Below are 27984 nucleotides of genomic sequence, written 5' to 3'. Positions count from 1 at the left end.
AAGAAAACCAGAGAAGAAATTGAATAGAAAAAAAGAAGCCCAGAGAAGAAACTGAAAAGAAAAAAGAAACCCAGAGAGAAGAGGGAGAACACCAGGAACAAAGTTGGTCTGCTCACTGCCTGTTGTGTCTAGATGTTGGACAGTGGGTGAAGATGTGAGTCTGACTGAAAAGTTAGGAGAGGGACTGATAGCTTTATGGAAACCTCTAATGCCTCCCCCTATTCCTCTCTACGCATCCGCACAAGAAATTGAAGGCAGTAGTTCCAGGAAATAAACCTCTAAGTAATCGGTTCTTCAACTTCTACTAATTTGCTCATAACTGGTAAACCTTTTCTACATGCATGACAAAAAAAAAGTCAAGTTCAAATGTTGAGGAGTACATTCCACCAAAAATACTTAAGCCAGCCACTGAAGCAACGACTCTTACAAAGTGGTGATTATTTACAACTGGGTTTAGACTTTTCAAATTTATACATTTATGTATCAACTTACTGCATTAAAAATATTGCTGTTGCATCAACTTTTTATAAAAGCATGAGCCAAAAGTAAAATTTTAGGGTCAGAATACTGATGATGTAATTGTGAAATCTATCCCTGTTATTGACCATCTTTACTCATTTTTTCCACCTGAAAATAAAACTAGTATCACTATTATATTACTTCAGAAAAATAATCATGTATTTATCTGGTTATAAATAACTTACAATGTACTGAGGAATCAATGACTAGGGCAAACCATTTAAACCAGACTTGTATCTCTTCAAATAGTTAACAGTTTTTTTCTCCAAGGAGTTAATTTTTTCTATAATATTCATCACAGCAAAAACTAGAAAATAACCCAAATACCCAAAATAGAACACTGAAATAAATGTTGCTAAATTTATGCGATAGAATGTGCAGAATCATGAAAAGAGTCTTCAAATGATATTTAAAAGACATGCACAAATGCTCATGATTTAGTATAAATTCAGGAATAAAAGGTATCTGGGAACAGGGATCCTCTGCAGTCACTCCTCTCTTGCACTTGACCGCCATATAATTACTGTGTTTTAACCCTGACTTCCTTGTTCAACAGAAGGGTGAAAAATCACTTGCTCTAGGATTTACTGTGCCAAACATGGTATCCAGCAGCAGCAGCAGTGGGACATAGAAGAGAGCAGCAGCAAGGAAATATGGGGAAGAATGTCAATGGGCAGGTGAACACCCAGGGGAACAGTCAAGGCGGCTCACCAAAAGGAGTGTTTTGCCAGGGGACAAATGAATAAACAGCGTGAAAGCCTGTCCATCCTGTTCTGCTGCTGAGGACACCTCAGCCTTCCATCAGCCACACCTGTTCCATTGTTACTGCCTTGATCTTTCCGCTGACCCCCAGCAGCCACTTGAAGAAATTTAAGTAAAAAGACTGAAAGATATAGTCTCCAGGCTCAAGGGGAAGGTGTTTGAGGAAAACAAAGTGAACAATGCAAAGAACTTCAGATCCTAATACCTGGGTGGAGGGTCCACTTTACTAGGTGACAATGGGAAACTGACTTAGCCTATGACCTAGACTTGCTTTCCTTAATTTAAAAAGTAGGGACAATAATACCTGTTACAGTTACCTCACAGGGTTTAACACACACACACACACACACACACACACACATACACACACACACGTGAAATTTATATATGGAAGCCCTTCATGAATTTGCAAATTACAGAATAATAGGTCATGTTATTACTCCTCTTCTCCTGGTCTTAGCCTTTCCATCAAAGACTTTGTGGGAACATGTTAATCCTTTGACCTTCTGAGATATCCTTTCTCCACTCCCTGCAAAGGACCAGTTAAACCACTTAAGGTGGAGAAGCAGAACAGACATTTGTAACAGAATATCCCAGGTGCCTCTATGCAAGGCTCTTCTTAGAAATATTTGGGTCTACAGAATAAGTTTAGCATTAAATAGGAACTAAAGATACTATGTGAGTCCTTACAGGCAAACACATTCATTTCAAATATAACTGCAAATGTGTTAAGTTGAAATATACACCTTCCCAAGAGCTTATAATGGATGTGCCTCTTACTAATAATGTAATGTTCCTAGGTACACTACAAACCACAATATATCAACTAAATGAATTTTGAAACTTCCTATAAGCACCCTCCTGGCCACAATATTATATGACCCATGATTCTGGGTGAGAAGTTAGACCTCTGTACACTGACTCCAGGGTTTAAGTACATATACCCTTTGTTTTTAATGCTAAGAAACACTGGTTCAAGATAGAGATTTGTAAGGGCAGGTTGCTAAGTAGTCCTACAGCACAGGCACTTGACACTCCATCAGTGTGGGCATGCATTTCTATTCAAAGGCAAAGAGGGAAAACAACCAGCCCTAGTTATTGCTTTTTACTGAATTTCCAAGTACCCCAGGCTTGTTATATGCCGTCCATTAACTTTCACTAAAACATTTAATCTCGAGTGTCCTTCTCTTCTTCTGTATCTCTGGCTAAAAGGTGCAAAATAACTGAAAACATTCACATGAATCCCACGTGCATGTCATACAAAACACAGGTAAATGGTTAACAATTCTAGGGGGAAAACTGGCATCTAGCTTATAAAGAGAGAAACAAAGAAAACAAAAAGAGATTATAGCAATGCAAGAATGGCAAAATAAAATAATCACTATTAACAAAGAAAACTACCACCATTTAGTCACATTTTGAAAGTTACATTTATTAAGTAGCATTCAACAGATATTTAAATAAGCAATTTTCTTAACAGGTAACAAATTGTAAGGAAAATGTTTCAAATAGAACATCTCAAAACCCAAATGACCCAAGGAAAAAAAACCTTTTTCTTTTGTATAGTCAACATTTTACTTAGTTTGGTAAAACACGGAATTATTTTTAGGCCATAAAGGGTCATGCAAAATAATAAGGGTTGTTCGTCAAACTCACTCCACAACCTTTAAGGATTCATATGGGATCTAACCAAAAATTTAATCAAACACCTGGTGAACCAGATGACTCATATTGTCTCTTCCAACTCTGAGAGTCTATGAATTGTATGCAATGGAATCTACTCAGAAGCAGGTGTCTCCTAGACCCCTTTCAAGGGTATTAGATTCCGATGTACCAAAGTCACAGACATTCTTCATATAAGGTGTTCTCACCTATTATGATGGACGTGGCAAAAAGGGTCACAGTGTTAAGACAAAGCTACTATGTACCCACTCAAGAACAAATCACAGGAGCGGGCAGGGAATATATGTATATTTTTAAAAACTTACTATATAGTTCCTCATTCTCTATCACTAAATTATGCCCTTCTTAAAGTTTTTTTTCTAAGAAAAAATAAAGCATTATAATCAATAGCCAATGAAACTGGATTCCAACCATCTAGGTTGAAGCACAAGCTCTAAAGTCTCCTCTACATCTTGAGCGAGTCATTAACCTCTCTAGCTACAGTGCTCTCATTTATAAAATGGGACAATATCACCTGTCTAGGCTGCTCTCAGGGAAAATGGAGAGTCCCCCATTCACTTTGAAAAGTGAAAAGAGGTATGCAAACGTAAAGTATAATTGGAGAATGGAATAGATGTTTCTGAATAGGCAGGCATGCAGAAATGAAAGTCCACAGACAAATAGGAACCTTAGAAAAGCTTCATGAAGGTGAGGTGAATAGGTAAGAGAATAGGTACTGTTGAGAGGAGGGAGGTAATGAGTCCATTAGTTGATTTTTTTTTTTTTTGAGACTGGGTCTTGCTCTGTTGCCCAGGGTGCAGTGGCACAATTATGGCTTATTGCAAACTCAAACTCCTGGGCTCAGTGATCCTCCCATCTCAGCTCCTGAGTAGCTGAGGCTACAGATGCCTGCCACCACACTCAGCTATTGATTGACTGATTGAAATGGGGTCTATGTTGCCCAAGCAGGCTGGTCTCAAACTCCTGGGCTCAAAGAATCCTGTCGCCTCAGCTTCCCAAAGTGCTGGGATTACAGGTGTGAGCCACCGCAACTGGCCCATTCGTTGAAAATTTAAGTTGACTTCCAGGATCTTAGATGCTTCCGGATGAAGGCACTGGGGTCCTGTGGTCAAAGAAGGACTGTCAGCCCACCTGGCTTGAAGCTGAGTTGGTGAACTATTGACCTAGGTTTTCTCATCCATAGCTCAGCCAAGTGGGAAGGAAGGTGATGAGGGGGAATGTGCCTAAAGGCCAAAGCCCAGACAGGCCTTGAGTACCTGTTTTGCTTTTTATCACTCCAGGTACAATGCAAACATTGAAGCACATATTCCATAAAATGTAGACTAACATTTCCCTGCCTCAGTGCACAATGACATCACAATGTTTCTAGTGTGTTCTAAATAACATCTCACACTGAGGCCAATATTCTGTTTATTCCACTTCAGACTATGATCTGTACACATGATCCAAGAATAAAACCGCCTTTGTTAGATGCTGTTGAGTTAAATTATTAGCACAACTCAAGATAGTATCTCTCCCTACTCAAAAGCCTATCCAACACACCAAAAGCATCCTGGTTTGAAAAAATTCAAACAAATTAACAACCTATAGCTAGGCAGGAAGCTGTTTCCTGGTATAGTCCGATCCTAAAATTTTTCTTACAAAACCCCCTTCAGATACCTTGGCTTTTTCACCAATATGAGATTACTTAGGTGACCAACCTCCCCCTTGTAGGTGTTGGCCAACCATATAGGACATGAAAGGTCTGATAGGAAAACCTGGCACCAAATGATTAAAGGAAAAAGCACCAAATCAAACAGCCAGCCATAAATAAGCACAGTTTAAAAGAGACCTTGGTTTGACAGTTCTTGTCCCTCAGCCCTTTTTATTCCAGAAGGCTTCTCTGCCTCATCCCCTAGTGTGGCAGCACACCCAGCCCGTCTGCCCTCATAGCACCCTAAGGCCCAGCTCGCACTGTATTTTTCAAACTGCGTGCAAGGGTGTATTCTTGGGAACCCAAGAGTTCTTCATGGCAAGATTTTCCCCATTTTATGTTTTATTCAATGCTCTTATTAAAAGCATGCCTGGAACCACCTCAGGAAATTTCCTATTTCCACCCAGTGTCCGTGCTAACCTTGGTCTGTGGTGCCATCCTGCTTTGCCAGGTAGGGGTGCTATCATTGTCACAGGCAAATGAGAAAAAGAAGAGAAGAATCTGGGCCCAGTGAATGCTGAACACGTCAAAATTTTTAGTGATTCCAACAGAGAAAGGTGACAAGATCACTGAATTACCACTTAGTCATTGGAACACATCAAACTCAGAGCCTAACTGGAAAAAGCAATTTAACCAAAGTTAAACATCACTCATCGCACTAATGTTAACCTACATTTTATTGGTCCGTAATTTATTGGTCCGTATTTTATATATGTGTTTGTGTGAGTGTGTGTGTGTGTGTGTGTGTGTGTGTGTATAATAAATAATTTTTTTTTTTTTTGAGATGGTGTCTGACTCTGTCACCCAGGCTGGAGTGAAGTGGTGCGATCTTGGCTCACTGCAACCTCTGCCTCCTGGGGGTCAAGCGATCTTCTCACCTCAGCTTCTGAGTAGCTGGGACCACAGGTGCGCACCACCATGCCAGGCTATTTTGTATTTTTGGTAGAGACAGGGTTTTGCCATGTTGCTCAGGCTGATCTTGAACTCCTGAGCTCAAGTGATCTGTCTGCCTCAGCCTCCCACAGTGCTAAGATCTCAGGCATGAGCCACTATGCCTGGCCTTATTGGTCTGTAATTTTAATCAATATTAAGTTTGTATATTTATTGTGGTGTTCTTATTCTTTAAGAGATATATGCCTAAATATGCTTATATACTACTTTGTATCATGTTTGTATAAGTTTTGGTAAGACTCTAATAAAGGAAATTTTAAAATAGTTTGATATTAAGTTCCCATTCTTTTCCCCTTCAAAAGGAAGCCACATAAAGTCATCAAAAGGAGGGAGAATGGACTGATTCTCAATAGTAGGGAAGCTGGCGGTATTGCCTTCTCACCTGGGGACATACTAGAATATCAGACTATCCAGAGGGAATTTTATAAATGATGCAAACTCCCCCGCTCCGCAAATTCTCCAGAAGACTTGGCTTTTCCTCCTCTACTTGCCAACCTTTCTATGACGACTGTACACATGATGTTTATTGTACACATGAGCAATGTAGCACGCCCAGCATGCTGCATTGCAAACGACTATCAACTTGCCTGCCTCCTCTATAGCCTAGAAGTTCCTTCAAGATCTAGATTATATCTGCTCCTCTTCATGTCCCCTATAAGCACCTAATCAATCACAGGACCTGGCACATAATAGACACTCAGGCTTTTCTGAGAGCTGGAAGCCTGAATCCAGCACTTACTGGTTGAGTATCCCTAATCTGAAAATCCAAAATCTGAAATGCTCCAAAATCCAAAACTTTTTAAGCACCAATATGGTGCTCAAAGTAAATGCTTACTGGAGGATTTTAGACTTCAGATTTTCAGATTAGAGATGGTAGACTAGTAAGTATAATGCAAATATTTCAAAATAAAAAAAAAATCAGAAACCCGAAACACTAATGGTCCCAAGCATTTCAGATAAGGGATACTCAGTCTATGGTCAACTTTGTGGCCAAGCTCCTTCACCTCTGATAACTGAAACATATAAATCCACCCACACACACATACATCCTCTGTTCTTCTTTTCTTAACACATAGGAGCCAACTCTGCTTTTCTGGTTCCCATCTCCTCCTGCCTTTCAGGAAATTTACCTATTCATTACCTGTTTTCTTTCCTATGTCTTGAATTTTGTCCTGTCTATACTTGAACATGCTCAAAATATCCTAATCAAAGAAATCAAAGAAAAGTCATAATAAAACATCGTAGAACAACAGCCCTCCCTTACTCCTCTTCCTGGCTGTATACTGCCTTCTTAATTCCTCAGCTCTTCACAATCAAATGTTTGAAAGAGTTGTCTTCCCTCACTCCTTCACCAATCCCATCCCAACCCCTCTCTACCACTCAACTGAAGTGGCTCTAGGTCACTGAATCCAGTACACATTTCTTCCTTCCCAACCTCTCAACAGCGGTATCACACACAGCTAACCACTCCCACCTTCCTGAAACCCTTTTTCCCCTTGTCTTTAGGGTTCCATACTCTTCTGCTTTTCATTCTTCCTCTCTAGTCATTCTTTCTCCATCTTCTGCATTTTCCTCAACTCAACTTTTAAATGCTGGAATTTCAGGAAAGGACCTAAACTCTCTTCTTTCTACACTTTCTTCCTGGGTCACCTCATTTGCTATATAGAACCAATTGTGCTAGTCCACTGCCTATTTGCTCTCAGGAGAATATATCCCGAAAGGCCAGTGGTTCCCTATCAGAGAGCAGTGCCCCCAAAGAAAGTGATCTAAGCCTGGTATGTTTTTATAGACAAGAAACACTGGAAGATACGGGACACTACTGGGAAGGGTATCCTTAATAAAAAGCCATAGGCAGGAGGAGGAGGGGTGGATGGACAGAGAATAAGGAACTTCAAAGATAACATTCGCCTGCCTTACTATTCAACTACCTTACTGACAATGTTTCTCAAACTTGAATGTCCATCCAAGTTATTTGAGGATCCCATCAAAAATGCAGATTCTGATTCAGTAGATCTTGGGTGGGGTCTGAGGTTTTGCTGTCCTTGTAAGTTCCCAGGTCTCGGTGGTGCCACTGGCACACAAACCACACTTGTAAGTACCAAGACCCATGTCAAAGATTCTCCACATCAGCTGTTTAATAGAATTATCTGGGGAGGTTTCCAGAAGTCCAATGCCCAGGCCATACCACAGACCAATTAATTCAGACTCTCTAAGAGAAGGATCCAGGTGTCAGTTTATATTATATATACAGCATTATTATATATGATATGTAAATATTATATATTTTATATGTCACATACGTTTTATTGATATATAATTCAGATATCTATAATTGAGATATAATTCATGTGCCCATACAATGCACCCATCTAAAGTGTACAATTCAGTATTTTTAGTATATTCACAGTGTATAACTATCACCAAATTTGATTTTAGAACATTTCATAATCCCAGAAGAAACTCTGTGCCCGTTAGTACATGCTCCCCATTTCTCCCCCAGATCCTCCATGCACAGCCCTAGGCAACCACCATTTGACTTTCTGTATGTATAGATTTTCCTACTCTCTACATTTCATATAAATGGAATGATACAATGTATGGTCCTTTGTCAATGGCTTCACTTAGCATAATGTTTTCAAGATTCATACATGTTGTAGCATGTATTGGTACTTCATTTATTTTATTGCTGAATAGTATGTCATTGTGTGAATATACCACATTTTTTTTATACTTTCATCAGTTGATGGACATTTGCGTTGTTTCCAGTTGAGTGGTATTATGAATTATGCTGCTATGAACAAGTTTTCATGTGGACATACATTTTCATTTCTCTTGGATATATACCTAGGAGTAGGTATGGTATATGGTAACTCTATCTTTGCCTTTTGAGGAACTGCTAGATGATTTTCCAAAGCAATTGCTTTGGAATCATTTGGGAATCATTTTCCATTCCCACCAGCAGTGTATGAGAGTTTCACCTTCTTTAAATTCTCACCAAAACTTGTTATTTTCTGTTTTTTATTACAGCCATCTTAATGTGAAGACGAATATCATTGTGGTTTTGATTTGCATTGCCCTGTTGGCTAGTGATTTTGAGCATCTTTTCATATGCTTATTGGTAATTTGTACATCATCTCTGAAGAAGTCCCTATTCAGAACTATCTATACTTTCATCTATTTGTAACTGAGTTATTTGTGTTTTTATTACTGAGTTGTAAGAATTCTTCATATATTCTAGCTGTATCCCTTATGAGATATGACTTGCAAATATTTCCTCCCATTCTGTGAGTTATCTTTTAACTTTCTTTATGATGTCCATTGAAGCATAAAGGTCTTTAATTTTGATGAAGTCCAATTTATCTACTTTTTCTTTTGTTGCTTATGCTTTTGGTGGCACATCTAAGAATGTCTTGCCTAATCCAAGATCATGAAAATTTTTCTATTTTCCTATGTTTTCTTCTTCTAAGAGTTCTATAGTTATAGCTGTTATATTTAGGTGTATGGTCCATTTTTGTTAATGTTTGCCTGTGGTATGAGGAAGATCACAGACATCTTAATTCTTTTGCAAACAGATATCCAGTTGTCCAGCACCATTTGTTGAAAAACATTTATTTCCTCTTTGAATTGTCTTGGCACCCTTGTTGAAAATCAAATGACAAAAAATAAGATTTATTTATTTATTTATGGACTCTCACTTCTATTCCATTGATCTATCTGTCCATCCTCATGACAGTATAACAATGTTTTCATTACCGTCACTCTGTAATCAGTTTTGAAATCAGGAATAGAGCTCTCCAACTCTGTTCTTTTTCCAGATTGTTTCACCATTCTAGGTTGCTCAAACTTCCATAGGAATTTTGGGAGAAGCCCAGAATTCAGTTGGAATTTTTATGAGAGGTGTGTTGAATTTGTAAATCCATTTGGGGAGTACTGCCACCTTAACAAGTCTTCCAATCCATGAAGATGGGATATCTTTTATTTAGTCTTTTAAAATTTCTTTCTAGAGTATTTTGCAGTTTTCAGAGAATTTTCTACTTTGGTAAATTTATCCCTAAATATTTTATTCCTTTTAATGATATTGTAAATGGAATTATTTTCTTATTAATGCAATTATATTATTTCTTACTAGTATATGGAAATACAATTGATTTTGTACATTGATCTTATATTCTGCCACCTTGCTGAACTGTTATCAATATTTTTAAACTCTTGAAGTGATTCCCATTTGCAACCAAGTCTAAGCACCACTAGTTCAGTACCATCCATGCCCTCCATTCTAATCAGGGAAGATACTTTTATGCCCCTCATCACTCTTTTCTACCCAACCTCTCCATAGAGAATACAAGCATTCAGCTAGTTCCAAAAGAAACAGCAAAGGAAGCTTAAGGGGGAAATTATATATGCAAAATTTAAAACTCTGATTGAGAGCCTTTAAATACTTTAGCCCAAAATAGTGCCGTTACTTTTTCTGGAAAAGATTACTAAGATCCACCTTGTAAGTTTGAGAAGAGTCATTCAATATGGGAGATTAAATCTGGACTCCAATCAAAAGTACCTCCAGTTCCCACCAACCAAGAGTGATCAAACACGTCTATCTTTATTTCAAATGATGATGAAATATCTAAATTAAGAAACTCTATGACAGAAATAGCTCTGAAGAGAAACCCATTGGAAATGCTGCAGCCTGGTCCAGGCTTCACAAGAAAGCCAAATAAATTTGCTAAAATGGAAGAACATTCCAATCAGAGCAGTGAACCGGCACTAGCGTTGGAAAAATCTGCTTCCAATTTGAGTAATTCAATCACTCATCCATTAACCTTTCAGAGGAGTTTCCTTTTGTCCCACTTGTGCTGCCTTTCTTAACAGAAGGAGGCCCCACTTTTTATACTAGTCCCAAAGAGATCCCTCTGGCCCAGGTGCTATCTTATGACACAGTATGCTCAGAAAAGCAACTGACCGTTCCAGGAGAAAGAAAACAAGAAGGCTTGCCAAGTTTACATCCTTCTACTTCCTCCAAAGAAACATTAGCCTTCAGAACTGTAAGCCCTCAGCTGACAGCAAAGCCTTAGCACACAGACCCAGCACAGGCAGTAAGAGTAAGCATACCAGGGATTCAGCATAGCCAGATTCTACTGAATTCATTTGTCACTTCATTCTTCCTCCTACTGTTAGAGTCTCTGCTTGAACTGTTAGGGTTCTGAATCTCTAAAAGTTCACTTAAGGTCTCAGCAACACAGAAAAAAAACAAAACCCAAGTTAGTAAAAGTTCAAGAAACCCCTTCAACCATGAGGTATGGCTATGCTAGTCACCTGAATAAAATACAACCATTCAACCCAATCTAAGCAAACACACTGAGTACTCACATTCCACTAGAGAATGCAGCATGAATATTAAACTACACCATGCAAAGGACAGCAGGCTAAATAGATGGAGAGATATGTGATAAAGCAAGCAAAAAGTTAATGTTAGAATCCGCTATGATTTGAATGATGGTGTCCCCTTCAAAATTTATTAAAACTGACCCCCATGGGAGGTGATTAAGTCACGAGGACCCCACTCTCATGAATGGAATTGGCACCCTTATGAAAGGGCTCAAGGTTAAAGGGAGTGCTCTCTTGCCCTTCCATCTCTTCTGTCATGTGAGGACACAGAATTTCTCCCCTCCAGAGGAAGCAACAGTAAGGCGCCATCTTGGAAGCAGAGAGCCGCCCTCACGGGACACCAATCCTGCCAGCACGTTGATCTTGGACTTTCCAGCCTTCAGAACTATGAGAAGTGGATTTCTGTTGCTGATAAAATTACCCAGTCTCACGTATTTTGTTATATCAACACAAAAGGACTTACGCACAGTCTAAGAGATAGTTGGTATACGGTCAGCCCCCCATCCTCAGATTTCACATCCATGGATTCAACCAACCATGGATAGAAAATATATTTTTAAAATCACAATAAGAAATACACAAAAAATACAGTAGAAAACCCACTTATATAGATTTACATTGTATTAGATATTATGTTACCTAGAGATGATTTAAAGTACATGGGAGGATGTACATAGGTTACATGCAAATACTACACCATTATATCTAAGGGACTTGAGCATTCATGAATTTGGGTATCTTTGGGGTGGGGAGTGGGAAGGGGCTTGGAACCAATATACTGAAGATACCAAGGGATAACTCTACAGGTATTTGTTGTAAAAATCTTTATCTTGTTTCATAACAAACTGTTGTACAATTTTTTCCATCTTTTTAAAAGTTTTTGTTCTTTTTCACCTTCAAGAATAGAAACAGGATGTTGTACAACATTTTAAAACTAAAAGGAAAAGATAAAATTTATACCATTCATCAAACCTCAGATTTTAATACTGCTTAAAAGCAGAAATCCTATATTTTAAATAAAATCTGTCTCGGTATTTAAACCGGAGTTTGAATAAATTATAATGAAATGTCTTAATTAAAACTAATCATGTATATACCTACCACATATCTATACAAATTAAAACATTTTTAAATAAAACTAGTGGTAGCAATATTAATAACTATCTGAATTTTTGAAATTTTAAAAGAATATTAACACTGTATAAGTGACAGAATAAAGCTAACTCATCACCAACATTTTTTTCTACAGGATATAACCTACAAAGCCAGCATGCAAAATAGCTCATATTAATGACCCAAAAGTTGGGAAAGAGTGATGCTTAACAGTCTCCTCAAGAAGATATTGTTTCTATACATGGAATGATAGGAACAAGGGACATCAGTTAAGAATAGACCTAACCCTTAAACTTCCTCTTGAGCTACATCACAAAAGAGACTCTCTTAGATTTAAGAGAATTGAACTCTGAAAAAGTATAAAAGATTGGACAATGACTAGGTTGGTTATTAGAAATCTCATTTTACTCAAAATTATTTTTAAATAATTATATTCAATGACTCCATAGCAAAATCAGAATCTTTCTAATTATAAGTTACATTGCATCAAGACCGCGACTATTCCTCACCTCACAATATTCCCCCGAGGATTTATCCTGCAAAACCTGGAATTTTTTTTAACATTTTCTAAAAAGCAAGTTTTTAGAAGTCAAGAGGCTTCATATTGAGTGGGCTTTTTTTCATATTAATTGCCATAATTTGAACCAGTCTTCCTTTTCTGAAGGTTATCAATACCATAAACCATAAGATAAAGTTTTTCAAAGGCTAGACATCATTCCATATTATAACAATCTTTAATTAACACATTACCTAGAGAAAGCAGATGTTAAGCTATAATTTTTTTTTCCATTTGCAGAAAAGGTCTCTGTGCTCTGCAGTAACCCATGCATTAAACACCCTCAACACAGAGGAATCACTTGGAAACAACCGTCAGACTGAGGTCCTCTCAAGAACACCAGTAACTTCCACAGACATAGTGCGCCTACAGGGTGGGAGAACATCAGTCATTGAGGCAGAAGGCCTGGCCTCGAACCTTGACTTCACTTTCAACATCTGAAAATATGTTAAATGCACTGGGAACTTCCAGTTGTGTAAATCAGACCTCTGAATGTCTCAGCCTTGGTTTCCTCAAATAACTTACCCGAAATCACACAGTTCACAGAACACTCATGTTCATGCTCAATCTCTAATATGAGGCCATGGCCACCACTATATTCGGATTACATACTTTCTGTTCTCCGAAAAACTCCTTGGATTTTTTAAACCAGTAGTTCTTTATATTTGTTTTGTACTGACTAAACTTTTATGTATATAAAATCAGTAGCCAGTTGTCAATTTTGCATTATATAGGCTATTGTCAAGCTTTAGACATTTCAGGTTAAGATCACAAAAGCCTAATATGGGCCTTCATCCATTTTCAAGCTAACAAAAAAAATTTAGGAACCACATACTATATGCTAGGCCATACATTATATATTTTCACAGAGCTTGTTTTTATTTCCTCCAAACGACACTATGATGTAGGGGTTAACATTACAGATCCTGGGCAAGTTATTTAACTCTGAATTGGTTTATCTGTAAACTGGAAGAGTAAATGGGGGAAAAAATAGTACCCTTGCATATTACATATTATATGAAAGGTACTCAAATGCCCTTGCTTTTCCTTCCGTAATTTTTTTAAACAGATGAATAAACTGAGGTTTAAGCAGATTGAAAAAATACCCTACATTCATGTAGTAAATACCTCACACATATTTTCCAGAAGAGTCAAGCCAAAAAGACCTCCTTACTGTGGGTGGGAAATGATTCAAAACCTTGGAGACTTTCAGTTAACACAGAGCCATGTATTTCCATGGAAATGAGGCACTGTGTCTCACCTGAGTCCAAGGGGTACACTGCATATCTGGAATCCACATAGATAAGCCTTATATAACCAATCTTTAGTGAACTGAAATATCAGAAAATGGGATCTTAAAAAACTGAATTTTCTAGTTAACTCACCACCCTTTTTCAACTTGCCTAAATTTTTTAAACCTCCTTTTCCTACTTAGTAACATTTTGTCACTGGACATGAATTTTTTTGTGTGATAAGGCATCTCCCACAGTCTGAACACCAACATTTTTTCATTCATTCATGTCTTCTATGTGTAATATACTTTTCTAGATATGGCCCATTTTTTTCTAACTTGATTACTATTAATACCAAGGTATAAAATCGGTTGAAACTATACCGGCACTGAGCATACGGTATGTTTTTTAAAGATAGATTCATGAGATGAGCTTCTCTTACAACAATTTGCTTCCTCCTAAAAAGAGGAAATATGGATTAAACCATGAGATATGTTCTTTTCACATACCAGATTAGAGAAGGTGAAAAGTTGGAAAATACCCAGTGTCAAAAGAGAGGCTTCTGCTCCTACTCTGTTGGTGGAGTTGCCAAGCTGGTGCAACAGTTTGGAACAGTAATTTGGTAACACATACTGATTTAAAATGTACATCTATTTTGGTTAGGCAATTCTATTTCTAAAAAGTTATCCTAAGGACAGGTATTTTCACATTTATATAAGTAAAAAAAAAAATGTATTCATAATAGCAAAAACTAGAAACAACCTTAAAATCCATTATTTAGGAGGGGCCCAGTTAAATAAATTTTCATACAACCATATCATGGAACACTAAACAATACTTAAAAAGGAAGGTCGGTCTGTATATTTTTGCACAGAAACTTGTCCACAATGTACTATGTTTGTAAAACTCAAGTTAAAAGTATCTGTAAGTAAAGATCCCATTTCTCTATTAAGTGATGCGCGTAAGTACACAGGGAAAGAGTCTAGAAGAAAGTACAGGTGGGCTGGGCACGGTGGCTCACACCTGTAATCCCAGCACTTTGGGAGGCTGAGGTGGACAGATCACCTGAGGTCAGGAGTTCAAGACCAGCCTGGCCAACCCCCTCTCTATTAAAAATACAAAAATTAGTTGGGTGTGGTAGCGTATGCTTGTAATCCCAGCTACTTGGGAGGCTGAGGCAGAAGAATCACTTGAACCCAGGAGGCAGAGATTGCAATGAGCCAAGATCATACCACTGCACTCCACCCTGAGCGACAGGGCACAACTCCGTCTCAAAAAAAAAAAAAAAAAAAAAAAAAAAAAAAATATATATATATATATATATATATATGTGAGTCATGCACATGCTTTTTGAGGTTTTTTGGTTTATTTTTAAATTAGCATGTGTTACATTTATAATTAAAAATTATCTTCAATTTAATAAACCAAGAGAGCCCTGAAACATGATTATTTTGTACTTTCAGGGTCCTATTTCTTCTGTGAGTACTAGCCATGATTTTTAAAAATGTACTTTCACTGGGCATGGTGGCTTATGCCTATAATCTCAGCACTTTGGGAGGCTGAGGCGGGCGGATCACAAGGTCAAGAGATCGAGACCATCCTGGCTAACATGGTGAAACCCCGTCTCTATTAAAAATACAAAAATTCCCTGGGAGTGGTAGCACGCGCCTGTAGTCCCAGCTACTCAGGAGGCTGAGGCAGGAGAATTGCTTGAACCCAGGAGGCGGAGGTTGCAGTGAGCAGAGATCACGCCACTGCACTCCAGCCTGGCAACAGAATGAGACTCCATCTCAAAAAAAAAAAGAAAGAAAAGAAAAGAAAAAAAAAAGAAATCTGACAGCATCCCAAATGGATAGGAAAAAAGAGAAATTGGGGCATAAAAATAATTTAAATACTCCAGGCATCAAAACTGCAGTCTGCCATACACATGTATCCTAAGTTGAAAAGGACATTGTTGTCCGAGCTCTGCTTCAGCCTGCCACACTTCCCTCCTCCTGCTCCAGCCTTGCCCATTTTCAGTCCATTCTCTATCCTGTACCGACGCCATCCTCCCTATCTCATTCCCAAACAAAGCCTTCCAGTGACTCCATAATGTTTTTTTAACACAGCATACCAGGCCCTCCATCTAGTCTCTGCTTGCCTCTCTGGCCTCCTGCCTGAGCACACCCACACTTCCAACAATGTGTCCCAGGAACATCTTCCAGTTTGGTTCCTCAGCAGGTCACTCTTCCCTGATTCTGTGTTTTTACATGTGGCTGGCCTCTTTTCCCTGGAGCACTGTTCTCACCCACAGCCCCATCAACAATGCCATCAAGCAATCCCTATTATCTTTCAGTCTCAGCCCTTAGGAAACCTCCCACCTCCCTGAGTCTATTTTAGGTGGGTTCCTGTATGCTTTATAACACATTGTACTTCCTTTATCGGAGGGTCTACTGCCCACATAATAGCAGGGCTGGTTATGTCTGATGACTGCCACTTGCTCCACAATTAACACCATGCCTGGCACACACTAGTACCAAATGGATCAGTAGAGTCTGGACAAAGGTGGGAATAGACTTAGAGAATATTGGAATAAGGGTGCAACTTCAAAAGAAGAAATACATAAACTTTGGTGACTTAGTGGCAACAACGGAAAAGTTCTCTCATCAGAAACCAACTTTTGCCTGCTCTCTGGTCATGATTTGCATGTTTGGCCATCCTATTACATTCTGATATGTGGTTTGAAGAATTACACTTTGGCAAAGGCATGCTTAAGGGGGGAAAAGTCTACACAACATACAAGCACAGATCACTGAACTATCTTTTCACAACTTTCTTTGTAAAAAAGAAATAAAATCCTGTTCCACATTATAACATCACCCCTTACCCCAATACCAAGCCTAAAGTACTTGTTACACCTATGATCGAAGTAAAAAATGTTACGTAGGCTGGGGTGCAGGGGCTCACGCCTGTAATCCTAACAGTTTGGAAGGACAAGGCGGGCAGGTCACTTGAGGTCAGGAGATCAAGACCAGCTTGGCCAACGTGGCGAAACCCCATCTCTACTAAAAATACAAAAAATTAGCCAGCATGGTGGCACCTGCCCGTAATCCCAGCTACTCAGGAGGCCGAGGGAAGAGAACTGCGTGAACCCAGGAGGCAGAGGTTGCAGTGAGTCAAGATCGTGCCATTGCACTCCAGCCTGGGGGACAAGATCAAAACTCCATCTCAAAAAGTAAAAAAAAAAAATATGCAAGTGAAGTTTGTCCCAAAAGAATTCTGTCAACCCAAGAGGGTGGGGGAGGGCACAAGTTACTATTTCTTAATATACCTATGGCAAGAAGGTAAAATATGTTAAAGTATGTTCAAAGAGATCTACCCAGAAAAAGAAGAGTTTTCCAGGGTCTTTTTTTTTTTTTTGAGACAGTCTCACTCAGGTGCCGAGGCTGGAGTGCAGTGGCAAGATCTCAGCTCACTGCAACCTCCATCTCCCAGGTTCAAGCAGTTCTCATGCCTCAGCCTCCCAAATATCTGGGATTACAGGTGTGCGCCACTGTGCCTGGCAAATTTTTATATTTTCAGTAGAGACAGGGTCTCACCATGGTGGCTAGGCTGGTCTCGAATTCCTGGCCTCAAGTGATCCACCCACCTCGGCCTCCCAAAGTGCATGAGACACCACACCTGGCCAAATTTTCCAGTTTCTATAGAATTGTGCAAATATACTAATAAAGCAGGAATATAACACACTTAAGGAATAGATCACACTTTATTAGTTAACTTAGAGGCAATGGGATGAAAGGCAGACCCTGTAAAGGTCATGAGATGCTCATTTTGCAGAGAAAAAAAAAAAAAAACACTTTTCTGGACTATACAGGTAGAGGCATTACCAGAAGAAAAATAATAATTCACAGATTTGTGTCTTTAACTGTGTTCCCTAGAAATTGATTCCGGGATGGAGAATTCCATTTAGAAGAGTATGCGGTATACTCTCACCAAAGTCACGCCTATAAGGAGATAAGAATAGAAGTGGGCAGAGGGAGATCCCGACCCGCCATGTGACTGCAGCCAGGGTCTGATCTGGTCCTACAATCCAACAGGGTACTCTCAAGGTAGGAAGGGCCCTTCACAGCTGCACATCATTAAGCTGAAAGGGAAAGACCTTTATATCCCTGCAGCAATCAGTCATCGTTCCATAAGCCAGTCCCTGAGAAATGGAGGATAGAAACATTGCCCTGAAGAGGGATCCGAGTGAATGCCACAGTTTCCACTACAGTCATGTTTCCATCCAAAATGGAATAAGATCATGCTAATTTGATTACAGGACCTAAATGTAGAAGATAAATGCATATTAAAATAGTAACTAGTAAGATGAATGATATATCTTCCTTACCAAACTGAAACCTCCCATAGGAAAACAATTTGGCTGGTTAAAGTAATTGAGGATTCTCAGCTTAAAGAAGAGAAAATGATGAAGAAAAAGAAATCACGGTTTTAGAAAAATCTCAGGCTGGGTGCGGTGGCTCACACCTGTAATCCCAGCACTTTGGGAGGCCAAGGCGGGAGGATCACTAGAGGTCAGGAGTTTCAGACCAGGCTGGCCAAAATGGTGAAACCCCATCTCTACTAAAAGTACAAAAATCAGCCAGGCAAGGTGGCAGGCACCTATAATCCCAGCTACTCAGGAGGCTAAGGCAGGAGAATCACTTGAACCCAGGAGGCAAAGGTCACAGTAAGCTGAGATCACACCACTGCACTCCAGCCTGGGCAACAAAATGAGACTCTGTCTGGGAAAAAAAAAAGAAAAAGAAAAATTCCAAACCAAGCCACCATTTTTACAAATGAGGAAATTCTAGAGAAATAACTTGATTCGAGTCATAGAGTTATTGATAGAACTGGAACTAGTGGCAGGCCTACTTATCTCACTACTAGATAGCTCACTATTTCCTACATTGGACTGAGCACTATAGGAGAATTTTTCATAAGTAATCTGATGTCTGCCCTCTAAAAAAAAGATAACCTTCATTCAAATAATATGCAGCTAGTGAGTAGAATTAGATTTCAACCAGGAATAGTAAAATTAGATTCTAACCAATTTTATTTTAGAGAGCGGAAGTAACGCTAATAGTCAGAATTTACACAGAAACCAGTTTCAAATGATTGTAGAGCAAAAGATGGTTTCAATTTAGAAATTTCCAATAATTGAATAGTCAGTACTATGGTATGTCCCAATCCTGGAAATTATCAGTCAAAAGCTAGATGACCACACTAAAAAGAGGAGAGCTATACATGCTAGCTGTATTCTGGCACTGTACTAAGTAATTTATCTAGATTATCTACTGTAATCTTCTATATAATCTTGTGAGATGATTTCTTACTATCCCTATATTACATGAAAGAAAATGACCCAATAGACTGCCCAAAGACATTAACAGCTACCACCTGCTGGTCCAGGCCACTATCATCTCTGGCCTGGATTATTACGTTTGCCTTCTAAGTAGTCTTCTTGCTTTCACCCTGGCCCCTGTAGTTTATTCTCTATGCATAAAGGTTAATTTTTTGTGTCATCTTGGCCACAGGATGCCTCCTATATGCCTCATTTCTGGGCAAGTGTGTGTGAGTGTTTCTGGATAAGATCAGTGATATAGCTTGGCTCTGTGTCCCCACCCAAATCTCATCTTGAATTATAACCCCCAGATGTTGAGGGAGGGACCTGGTGGGAGGTGACTGGATTATAGGGGCAGTATCCCCCATGCTGTTCCCATGATAGTGAATTCTCACGAGATCTGGTTGTTTGGTAAGTGTGGTGCTCTCTTTCTCGCCTGCTACTATGTAAGACATGGCTGCTTCCCCTTCCACCATGATTGTTAAGTTTCCTGAGGCCTCCCCATCCATGCAGAACTGTGAGTTAATTAAACCTCCTTCCTTTATAGATCTCAGGTATTCTTTACAGCAGTGTGAAAACACACTAATACAATCAGCACTTGCATCGGTAAACTGAGTAAAGCAGTTTACCCTCCCCACTGCGAGCAGGCATCATCCAATCCATTAAGGGCCTAAAAAGAACAAAAAGAGGAAAGAATTCGTCTCCCTGCCTGACTGCCTGAGCTGGGACATCAGTTTTCTCCTGCCCTCGGACTGGGACTTATACCATTGGCTCTCCTAGTTCTCAAGCCTTCAGACTTGGACTGGAAATACACCACTGGTTCTCCTGGGTCTCCAGCTTGCAGAGAGCAGATCATGGGACTTAGCCTTCATCTCCTACTACTCCCCCTACACACACACACACACACACACACACACACACACACACACACACTTTTCCAGCCACACCAGCCTCCTTTGCTGTAACAGGATACACCAAGCACACTCCCAACTTAAGACCTCCATACTGCTTCCCTCTGCCTACAACCCTCTTCTCCCAGATATTTGTATGGCTTGTTCCCCATTTCCTTCAGGTCTCTGCTCAAATAACACCTTATCACTGAGACTTCCCTGATCATCTAACAAAGTAGAAGTCCCACTTCCCCACAGCACTCCCGACCCCCCTCACCCTATTCTTCCATAGCACAAACCATCACCTGACTTCTGTATTTACTTGTTAGCATCTATGTCTCATACGAAAAGTTGAGTTATTTGAAAACCAGGGCTTAATCTGATTGTTCACCACTATATTCAAACCATCAGAACTATGCAAGACACAGCAAATATTTGTTGAATAAATAAAGCCTAAGCTACCAAACTTGAGACCCATTCTCTTAAATGCCAAACCATACTGGCATCCCAGAAAATGACTTCTTTCATTAGGAGGGTGGGGGAACTAGAAGATCTAAGGTCACTTCCAATTCTAGGACTATGATGCTATGACAAAGACATTAGGGCCTTAATAGTATGGTTTTCTTCTGCTGTTCTTTCCTCTCTTGCCACATTTTACTACTTTCTTGAATAAGTAAGTGGTAAGCATTAGGCATGGATGAGATCATAGGTCCAGGAAGCCAGGTCCTCCTTGAGTCATCTCTAATCCATTTCTCATGCTGTTACTGTTTGCTCTTTTTCCACAGATGCCATCTGACCCTGCAGTGGCTCCGTTGTCAGTGGAAAAATATAGTGCCAATAAAATCGGCATTGTAAACCTGTGACTTGACCGACAAATACAAAAGTCACCATAGTATTGTCATTAAATCTCTTAATAGATATAAGCAGTGAGTATATTGAAGTTATTTCACAAACAAAGATAAATTCACTGATTTACTGCTAACCACCCCAAGCAAAGTTAAGGGAAAGCATAAAAGTAACCTTGCGGCTGGGCACGGTGGCTCACGCCTATAATCCCAGCACTTTGGGAGGCCAAGGCAGGTGGATCACGAGGTCAGGAGTTCAAGACCAGCCTGACCTACATAGTGAAACCCCAACTCTACTAAAAATACAAAAAAAATTAGCCAGGCGTGGTGGCACATGCCTGTAATCCCAGCTACTCCGGAGGCTGAGGTAGGAGAACCGCTTGAACCCGGGAGGCGGAAGTTACAGTGAGCCGAGATCGCGCCACTGCACTCCAGCCTGGGCAACAGAGCAAGACTCCATCTCAATAATAATAATAATAATAATAATAATAAAGAAAGAAAGAAAGAAAAAAGCTAACCTTACAAGCAAGCATATTTGGGTACCAGAAACTAACAGAATAATACAGTGCTTTGAACTGGCAGAATTTAGTTTGGCCCATTTAATAGTAGTAGAAGATGTGAGAATCTGGAGCTGGAGAATTTGAAAGCTTTGGGAAAGGTTGGCAGGTCTCATGACCAGAAGAGGGGACAGAGAATCATTCTGTGGCATTGGCCTTGAGTAAGATCCCTCATTATTTCTTGTGGTTCCAGAGAGTTCTCAATAAAAGGTACTTAAAATGATACCAGAATAACATATCAAGCCAACCAGTAATTATATTATTATGTTCTTGGAAGTAAGCAAGTTCTTAAATATATGGTACTTTGAAACACTCTTTCATCTGAATCTTTTATATCCACCATATATGTGCTCATCTATTTACTGTCAAAGTTGTACTGATGCTTTTTTTTTCCCTGTTAAGTCCTAATTCTAGATATTTAGTTTAAATATTTCAAAGCCACACTTTGAACAAATCCAAAAGAGACATTTCTCTCTATCCTAACTGCTAATCTCTGAGTATCTCAGAATAGCAGTGAGGTTGTAATTACCTATATAACCACCTTTTTATAAAAGGCTAGTGAGGAAGCCAGTCAAATCATTATAGGCTTTCCTTTCTCTGAAATCTTTTTGAAGAACGTAACAGCTCAGCACACTGATGAATCTTAGGAAATAAAGGTAGGTATTGTCAACCCTTCCCTCCCTCTGTCTTACAGGCAAAGAAACTAAGGTCTAGAGAAGGCAAACAACTTGACCCAAATCATACACCATCAAATGACAAAGCCTGAACTTGAGCCTGGGTCTTCTTATCTCCGTATCTGCATTCTAACACACTATGCTATACTGCAAGGGAAAAACAGAGGTGGAAATAGGAAAGTGGCATTCCTTTTTCCTAATGCAGATAACAGTTAGAACCCAGGAAAGATCCACCACAGATTCATGCTTCATTTGAAAGTTACCAAACTGTGTGTGCACATACACATTGCAAATCCTCCCAAACTGTAAATGTCTCTGCTATGGTTTGGATATGGTTTGTTTATCCCCACCAAAATTCACATTGAAATTTCATCCCCAATGTGGTAGTGTTGGGAGGTGGGTCCTAGTTGGGAAATGGCTTGGTGCCACTCTCTAGGTAGTGGCTGAGTTCTTGCTCTGGTGAGAATGAATTAGTTCTTGTGGGAATGAATTCTTAATACTTCCTGCCAGAGTGAGTTGTTATAAAGCCAGGATGCCCCTTGGGTTTTGTCTCTTTTCACATGTCCACTTTCCCTTTGACCTTCTCTGCTGTGTTTTGACCTAGCATGAGACCTTCACCAGAAGCCAAGTAGATGCCAGCACCATGCTTCTCTAACTTTCCACCTGCAAAACTGTGAGCTAAATACACCTCTTTTCTTTATAATATAATTACCTAGCCTCTGTATTCTGTTATAGCAACACAAAATGGACTAAGACAGTCTCCCAAACCAACTGTGGGCTTTTCTTAAAGGTCACCCGACAGGCCCCAAGGGAAAGAAGGGCTTGGTCTAAAATGTTTTATATTTCCTCTCACTTTTTAAACATTGGAAAATCCATTTGGCTCCAAGAAATGAATAGTAAAAGGAGTTCTAACTACCTAGAGCCAATAGAACGTAATGGAAAAAAGGCAAGAATATGGCTGGACTTTATTTTCTTTTTGCTTAGCACATCCTGTATTTAATCTGAAAGGTAAATAGGCCATGCCCAACATACCGACTCTTTTCAGGTGAAATTATCTAGGTTATAAAAACAAGCAACAACTGTGTTTTCACTATTCCTTAATTCACGGCTGACAGAAATCACTTCTAAAATAAATCAGAAGCAAATATTGTACACAAGGGAGCAAACTCACAAATTTCCATTACTTTGATAACTGACTTGTGAATTTATTTCGCTTGAATTAACATTATGTGGCATTATCTGAAAGAACGTGTTGCAAACCCAGAAAAGGAAAGTTAGAATTTTCATATTTGGGTTATTTAAATATACAGGCAAAAGAGAGGAAGGGAGAGACAGATACTCTTTGCATGTCATTAACAGACAAACATCCCTGAGATATTTAACCTTCAAAATAGAACAAGTAATTATGCTACATCTTTTTCTCTGTAACCCCAAGACATCAACCTCTTTGGTTCTGTAATACAACTCATGTTCTATGACGTCAGTCATGCCAGTAAGAACTATGCCTAATTTTTCCTGTATATGCAGCTTCTCTCGCTTTATATTACACTTTATTCTGCATATTAAAACTGAGCAAATAGTCTAGCAGAAACCACCTTCACAGCTAGAACATCCTTTAACAAGAACCTAGATAATATTGATGGCTTATTTGAGACACCATCTACCACATTCCTTTCCCTGGATGTTATTTAAATCAAGAATTACCTACATGAAATAATTTAAAGCAGTGTTCTTCAGAGCACTGGTTGTGGGCAATAGATGTTCCACTCAAAAGGGTGGCATGGTCAAAGGGAAATCTTCATCAGAAGAAGCTAAACAAGATTCCCCTGCTTTCCCTTTAACCACAAGATTTCACAGAGCCTCTAAAATGCAAATGTGCCTTACATCCCTCCAAGAAAGGAACAAAAGAACATTGCAATTCCCAAGCTAATTTGACCATGGAACATTTCATTCAAGGATATCTCTGTTTCCCAGAGGTGGTGGTCCGTGGAACACACTTGGGGCATCTATTTAAAGGCCAGGTCTCTCTAAAGATAAGGAAATAACTGATGAACATTCAATGGTCAAGTCAGATACTCCACATCTGTCCCTTCTGCATACCCAGAGCATACTGCACCCCCTATTTGGAGCACTGTGAAGGATCCTAGCACCTTCATTTTACACAGGAGAAATCAGAGGCCCAAAGAGATTAATCATGTGCCCAATTACACAGCTGAGCTGGGGTACAGCTGGAATTGGAGTGTGGTGATCTTGGAAACAACAACAACAAAAAGCTAGGCTCACAGCAAAATGGCCAGGGATGCCTCTTACAGAAGACAGGACAATGACAGAATGTTGTTAAAGCTTTATTAAATCCACAAAAATATACCCGTATAGATCCTCTTGTAGTTCATAAGCATGACGATTGGCTTCTCACAGTCACGTGAGATATGCCTCCCTCAAACCTGGTTACACCATAAGCACATTATCCATCTAACATGAAAAGAAAAAATATAAACATTACACATACCAGTATATACCAGCATAACATCAAATCAGCAGGAAGATCATTACATGTGGATACTCCCTGGGGCAGCGGGGTGGTTCTCAGTAAAACCATTTTAAATACATGGTAGGCACAAGCAATTGGGAGATGTCATCCAATCCTATTTAAAAGTAGAAGTCAGTAGTATGTGGTATATGAAAAAGTTACAAATTTCTTTTCAGTCTCGAAAATACAAAACATTTGATACTGAATACAGATGCAAATTAAAGTCTGGGAAGTATTAGACACATTTTAAGTCATTTTTTTAAAAACAAGAAATAAATCTCTAACCAAAAGAAAGTTAGAGTAGTATTTCAGGTGAGTCTGATTCAAATCACAATTTTACAGACACTAATGTAATCATACACTGCTTACTATTTTGGCAGCTCACAGGTAACAGGTAACAGGATGCCAGGGAAAGTTAATGTTTCTAGGTGCAAAAGGATCCAAAATTGAGGGATACCAAAAAACATTAAGCCATTTGACTTTTTGCTTTTGAGCACTCCCTAACAATGAGTAAGTGTGAATCTAGGTGACTGAATAAGCTAACTATACTAACTCCTACCCTCAAATTGCTGAAAGAGAAATGAGAAGCACCATGCTGTTTTGAATCAGGAACTAAATAAAATCTATTGAAACAATAACAGGACAGTGTTAGCTCCCTGAGAAGATGAAATACAACCTTCACCATGTATTATTTCCCCAATGTTGACGCACACGCTTAAATTCTGCACTGTTTAATGTCATAGCAAAAACTGAATTCTTTTAAACAGCAGTAACCCTCAGTGAAATATTTGCATCCTGATTTTCACCAAAAGTTGCTTCTGACTCATTTGTTTCAAGGATTAGCAAGGGTCTGCAGCAAGTGTGAGAAAGTCAGAGAAATAATTGTTTTGAAGGACAGCCTTCAGAAACAAAGCAAGACCAAAGGAAACTGAAGTTGCTCTGAGATGACAAGGCCATTTCTTCACTTCCTATAAAGCAACACACACTAACAACAAGAGGAAGGAGAAGCAGCACAAACATTACTCCTCAGCAAGGCCTACTTCTGACCCCCCTACCTAAAACAGCAACATCCTCTCAGCCCTGAACTCCTACACAACGTTCTTGTACAGAATATAAGCTCCTAAAAGCAAGAAACTTCGTTGGGTTTTGTTTCTTTTGTTTCCTTAACTGATAAATCCTCGTGCCTAGAACCATTCCTGGGACATAGTTCCTGCTCAATAGATATTTGTTGATTAAATGAACAATGCTATTCTCTGTCATCACTGAAGCCTACAGGAACTCAGTCTATCTCCTACCTTTATACCTTAACCGACCAACCTTCAAGGAAAAGTGGCAGTAAAGGTCACAGGTGTTGATACCAGGTGTCACACTAAAAGAGATAAGCCCACTTCTGCAGGTCTATAGGGCTCTCATTAAGTGGAATAAGAAGGATTCAGCGTACTGTGAAACAGCATAAAAGGAGCTATGACAAAGTACAATTTATACCATGTGCATTGTAGAAGATGAACAAGCATATGAATGAAAATTCAGTACATAAAGTAAATTACTACCTGACTTCTCCATCATTTAAAATACCTGGTGAGTTTCTTATAGGTGGTAGTTAAGTACAGCATGTTAAATTTTTTTTTTTGTTTTTTGAGACGGAGTCTGTGTCTGTCGCCCAGGCTGGAGTGCAGTGGCATGATCTCGGCTCACTGCAAGCTCCGCCTCCCGGGTTCACGCCATTCTCCTGCCTCCGCCTCCCGAGTAGCTGGGACTACAGGTACCTTCCACCAAGCCCAGCTAATTTTTTTTGTGTTTTTAGTAGAGACGGGGTTTTACCGTGTTAGCCAGGATGGTCTCGATCTTCTGAGCTTGTGATCCGCCCGCCTCGGCCTCCCAAAGTGCTGGGATTACAGGCGTGAGGCAACGCACCTGGCCAGCATGTTAAAATTTTTCTATTCTGTTCCATAGTTTGAACCTTAACAGAAAGACTATTTATTCAACCAATAATTAAATTTCAAACATGAATTATACTTAGCTAAAACAAGTAAACCCAGGATTTACCATTTAAGATGCTATTTGGAAATAGGTTCAAATATGAAATGCTTTCCAAAGCAGGATCATATTGTAGTACACTCTGGCTTCTCAGTAAACCACAGAAATATATCCTACTTTTATAATTTTTCCCTTTGTATTTTCTCACAGTGAAAGCATCAAGGAAAACTTACAGCTGTGCAAAAGATGCACTGGCATTCCTGGAGTGTGGTCATCTTGTCCAGAGACTGCTCACACAGGCAGAGTTTGCAAGTGATGAGGGGGGCCGGAGCCAGGTCTCCAGGAGTGGGATTTTCAGCAGTCATGGCGAGATAGTGGAGCCTACCAGCTGAGCCCATCAGCCTGTCTTCAGCGTTCTTCAGTCTCAATCCCTATAGAAAGGTCCAAAGCAGAAAATATTAGATGGATGGATAAAGCTATTGTTTAGCCAACACATCTGGAGGCCAGCTGATCAAATTCTCACCCTCAGTTATCCCAAAACTTACAGCTAATGCATTTCTGGGAACGACGGGCTAGAGAGTGGTTCACCTACCTTGTCAAGGTGTCCCTGAAGTCCTGAAATGTAAGCTGACCTCACTGTCCTGATTCACATCATATGAGCTATGGAAATTAAAAGACCACTATGTTGGGGTGGGAATGGGGAGATGTTGGTCAAGCTTACAAAGTTTCATTTAGATGAGATGAATAAGTTCTGGGAAGCTCTCATACAGCATGGTGACTAGAGTTAGTAATAATACACTGTATACTTGAAAATGGCCAAGAGTAGATTTTTAGTGATCTCACCACACACACACAAAGAAAAATGTAAAGTGATGATGTTCATTAGCTTGATTTAAGCATTTCACAATGTATACATAGAGCAAAACATCACATTGTATACCACAAATGTGATTTGTCAATTATACCTTAATAAAGGTCGGGGGCGGGAAATATCACTATGAGCAAACATATTTAGGAGTTGCATCACTACAATCAATTCAACAGACTCAAAAAGTACTTAAAATAGAACGTCATTCAAAAGTTAAACAAAGAGGTAACATATGATCCAGCAATCTGGTATATACCCAAAAGAACTGAAAGCAGGGTCTCAAACAGATATTTGTACGCCCATATTCATAGCAACATTATTCACAATAGCCAAACAGTGGAGGTGACCCAAGTGTCCAACAACAGAAGAATGAGGCTGGGCGCAGTGGCT

At 39.4% G+C, this 27984-nt stretch overlaps 1 protein-coding gene and 1 non-coding gene across 3 annotated transcripts in view; one reads left to right on the top strand and one right to left on the bottom strand.

The window, feature by feature from the left end:
* RNF144B (ring finger protein 144B) overlaps positions 1-27984 on the bottom strand; it is a 192241-nt gene that overhangs the window by 42602 nt on the left and 121655 nt on the right. For both annotated transcript variants that reach the window (XM_054557263.2, XM_002816467.5), the window contains exon 2: positions 26960-27157. In XM_054557263.2, coding sequence (XP_054413238.1) covers positions 26960-27124 — 165 coding nt within the window. In that variant the 5' untranslated portion in view covers positions 27125-27157. The remainder of the gene's footprint in view (positions 1-26959; positions 27158-27984) is intronic.
* Positions 24596-24697, top strand: LOC112134085 (small nucleolar RNA U13). The gene has a single exon (XR_002915668.3). It is a non-coding gene; the product is annotated as a small nucleolar RNA U13 (small nucleolar RNA).

This window comes from Pongo abelii, chromosome 5 (genome assembly GCF_028885655.2).
Source record: "Pongo abelii isolate AG06213 chromosome 5, NHGRI_mPonAbe1-v2.0_pri, whole genome shotgun sequence".
Lineage (NCBI taxonomy): Eukaryota > Metazoa > Chordata > Mammalia > Primates > Hominidae > Pongo > Pongo abelii.
Note: the sequence above shows the minus strand (reverse complement) of the source record. Positions and strands in the feature narration are given on the sequence as shown.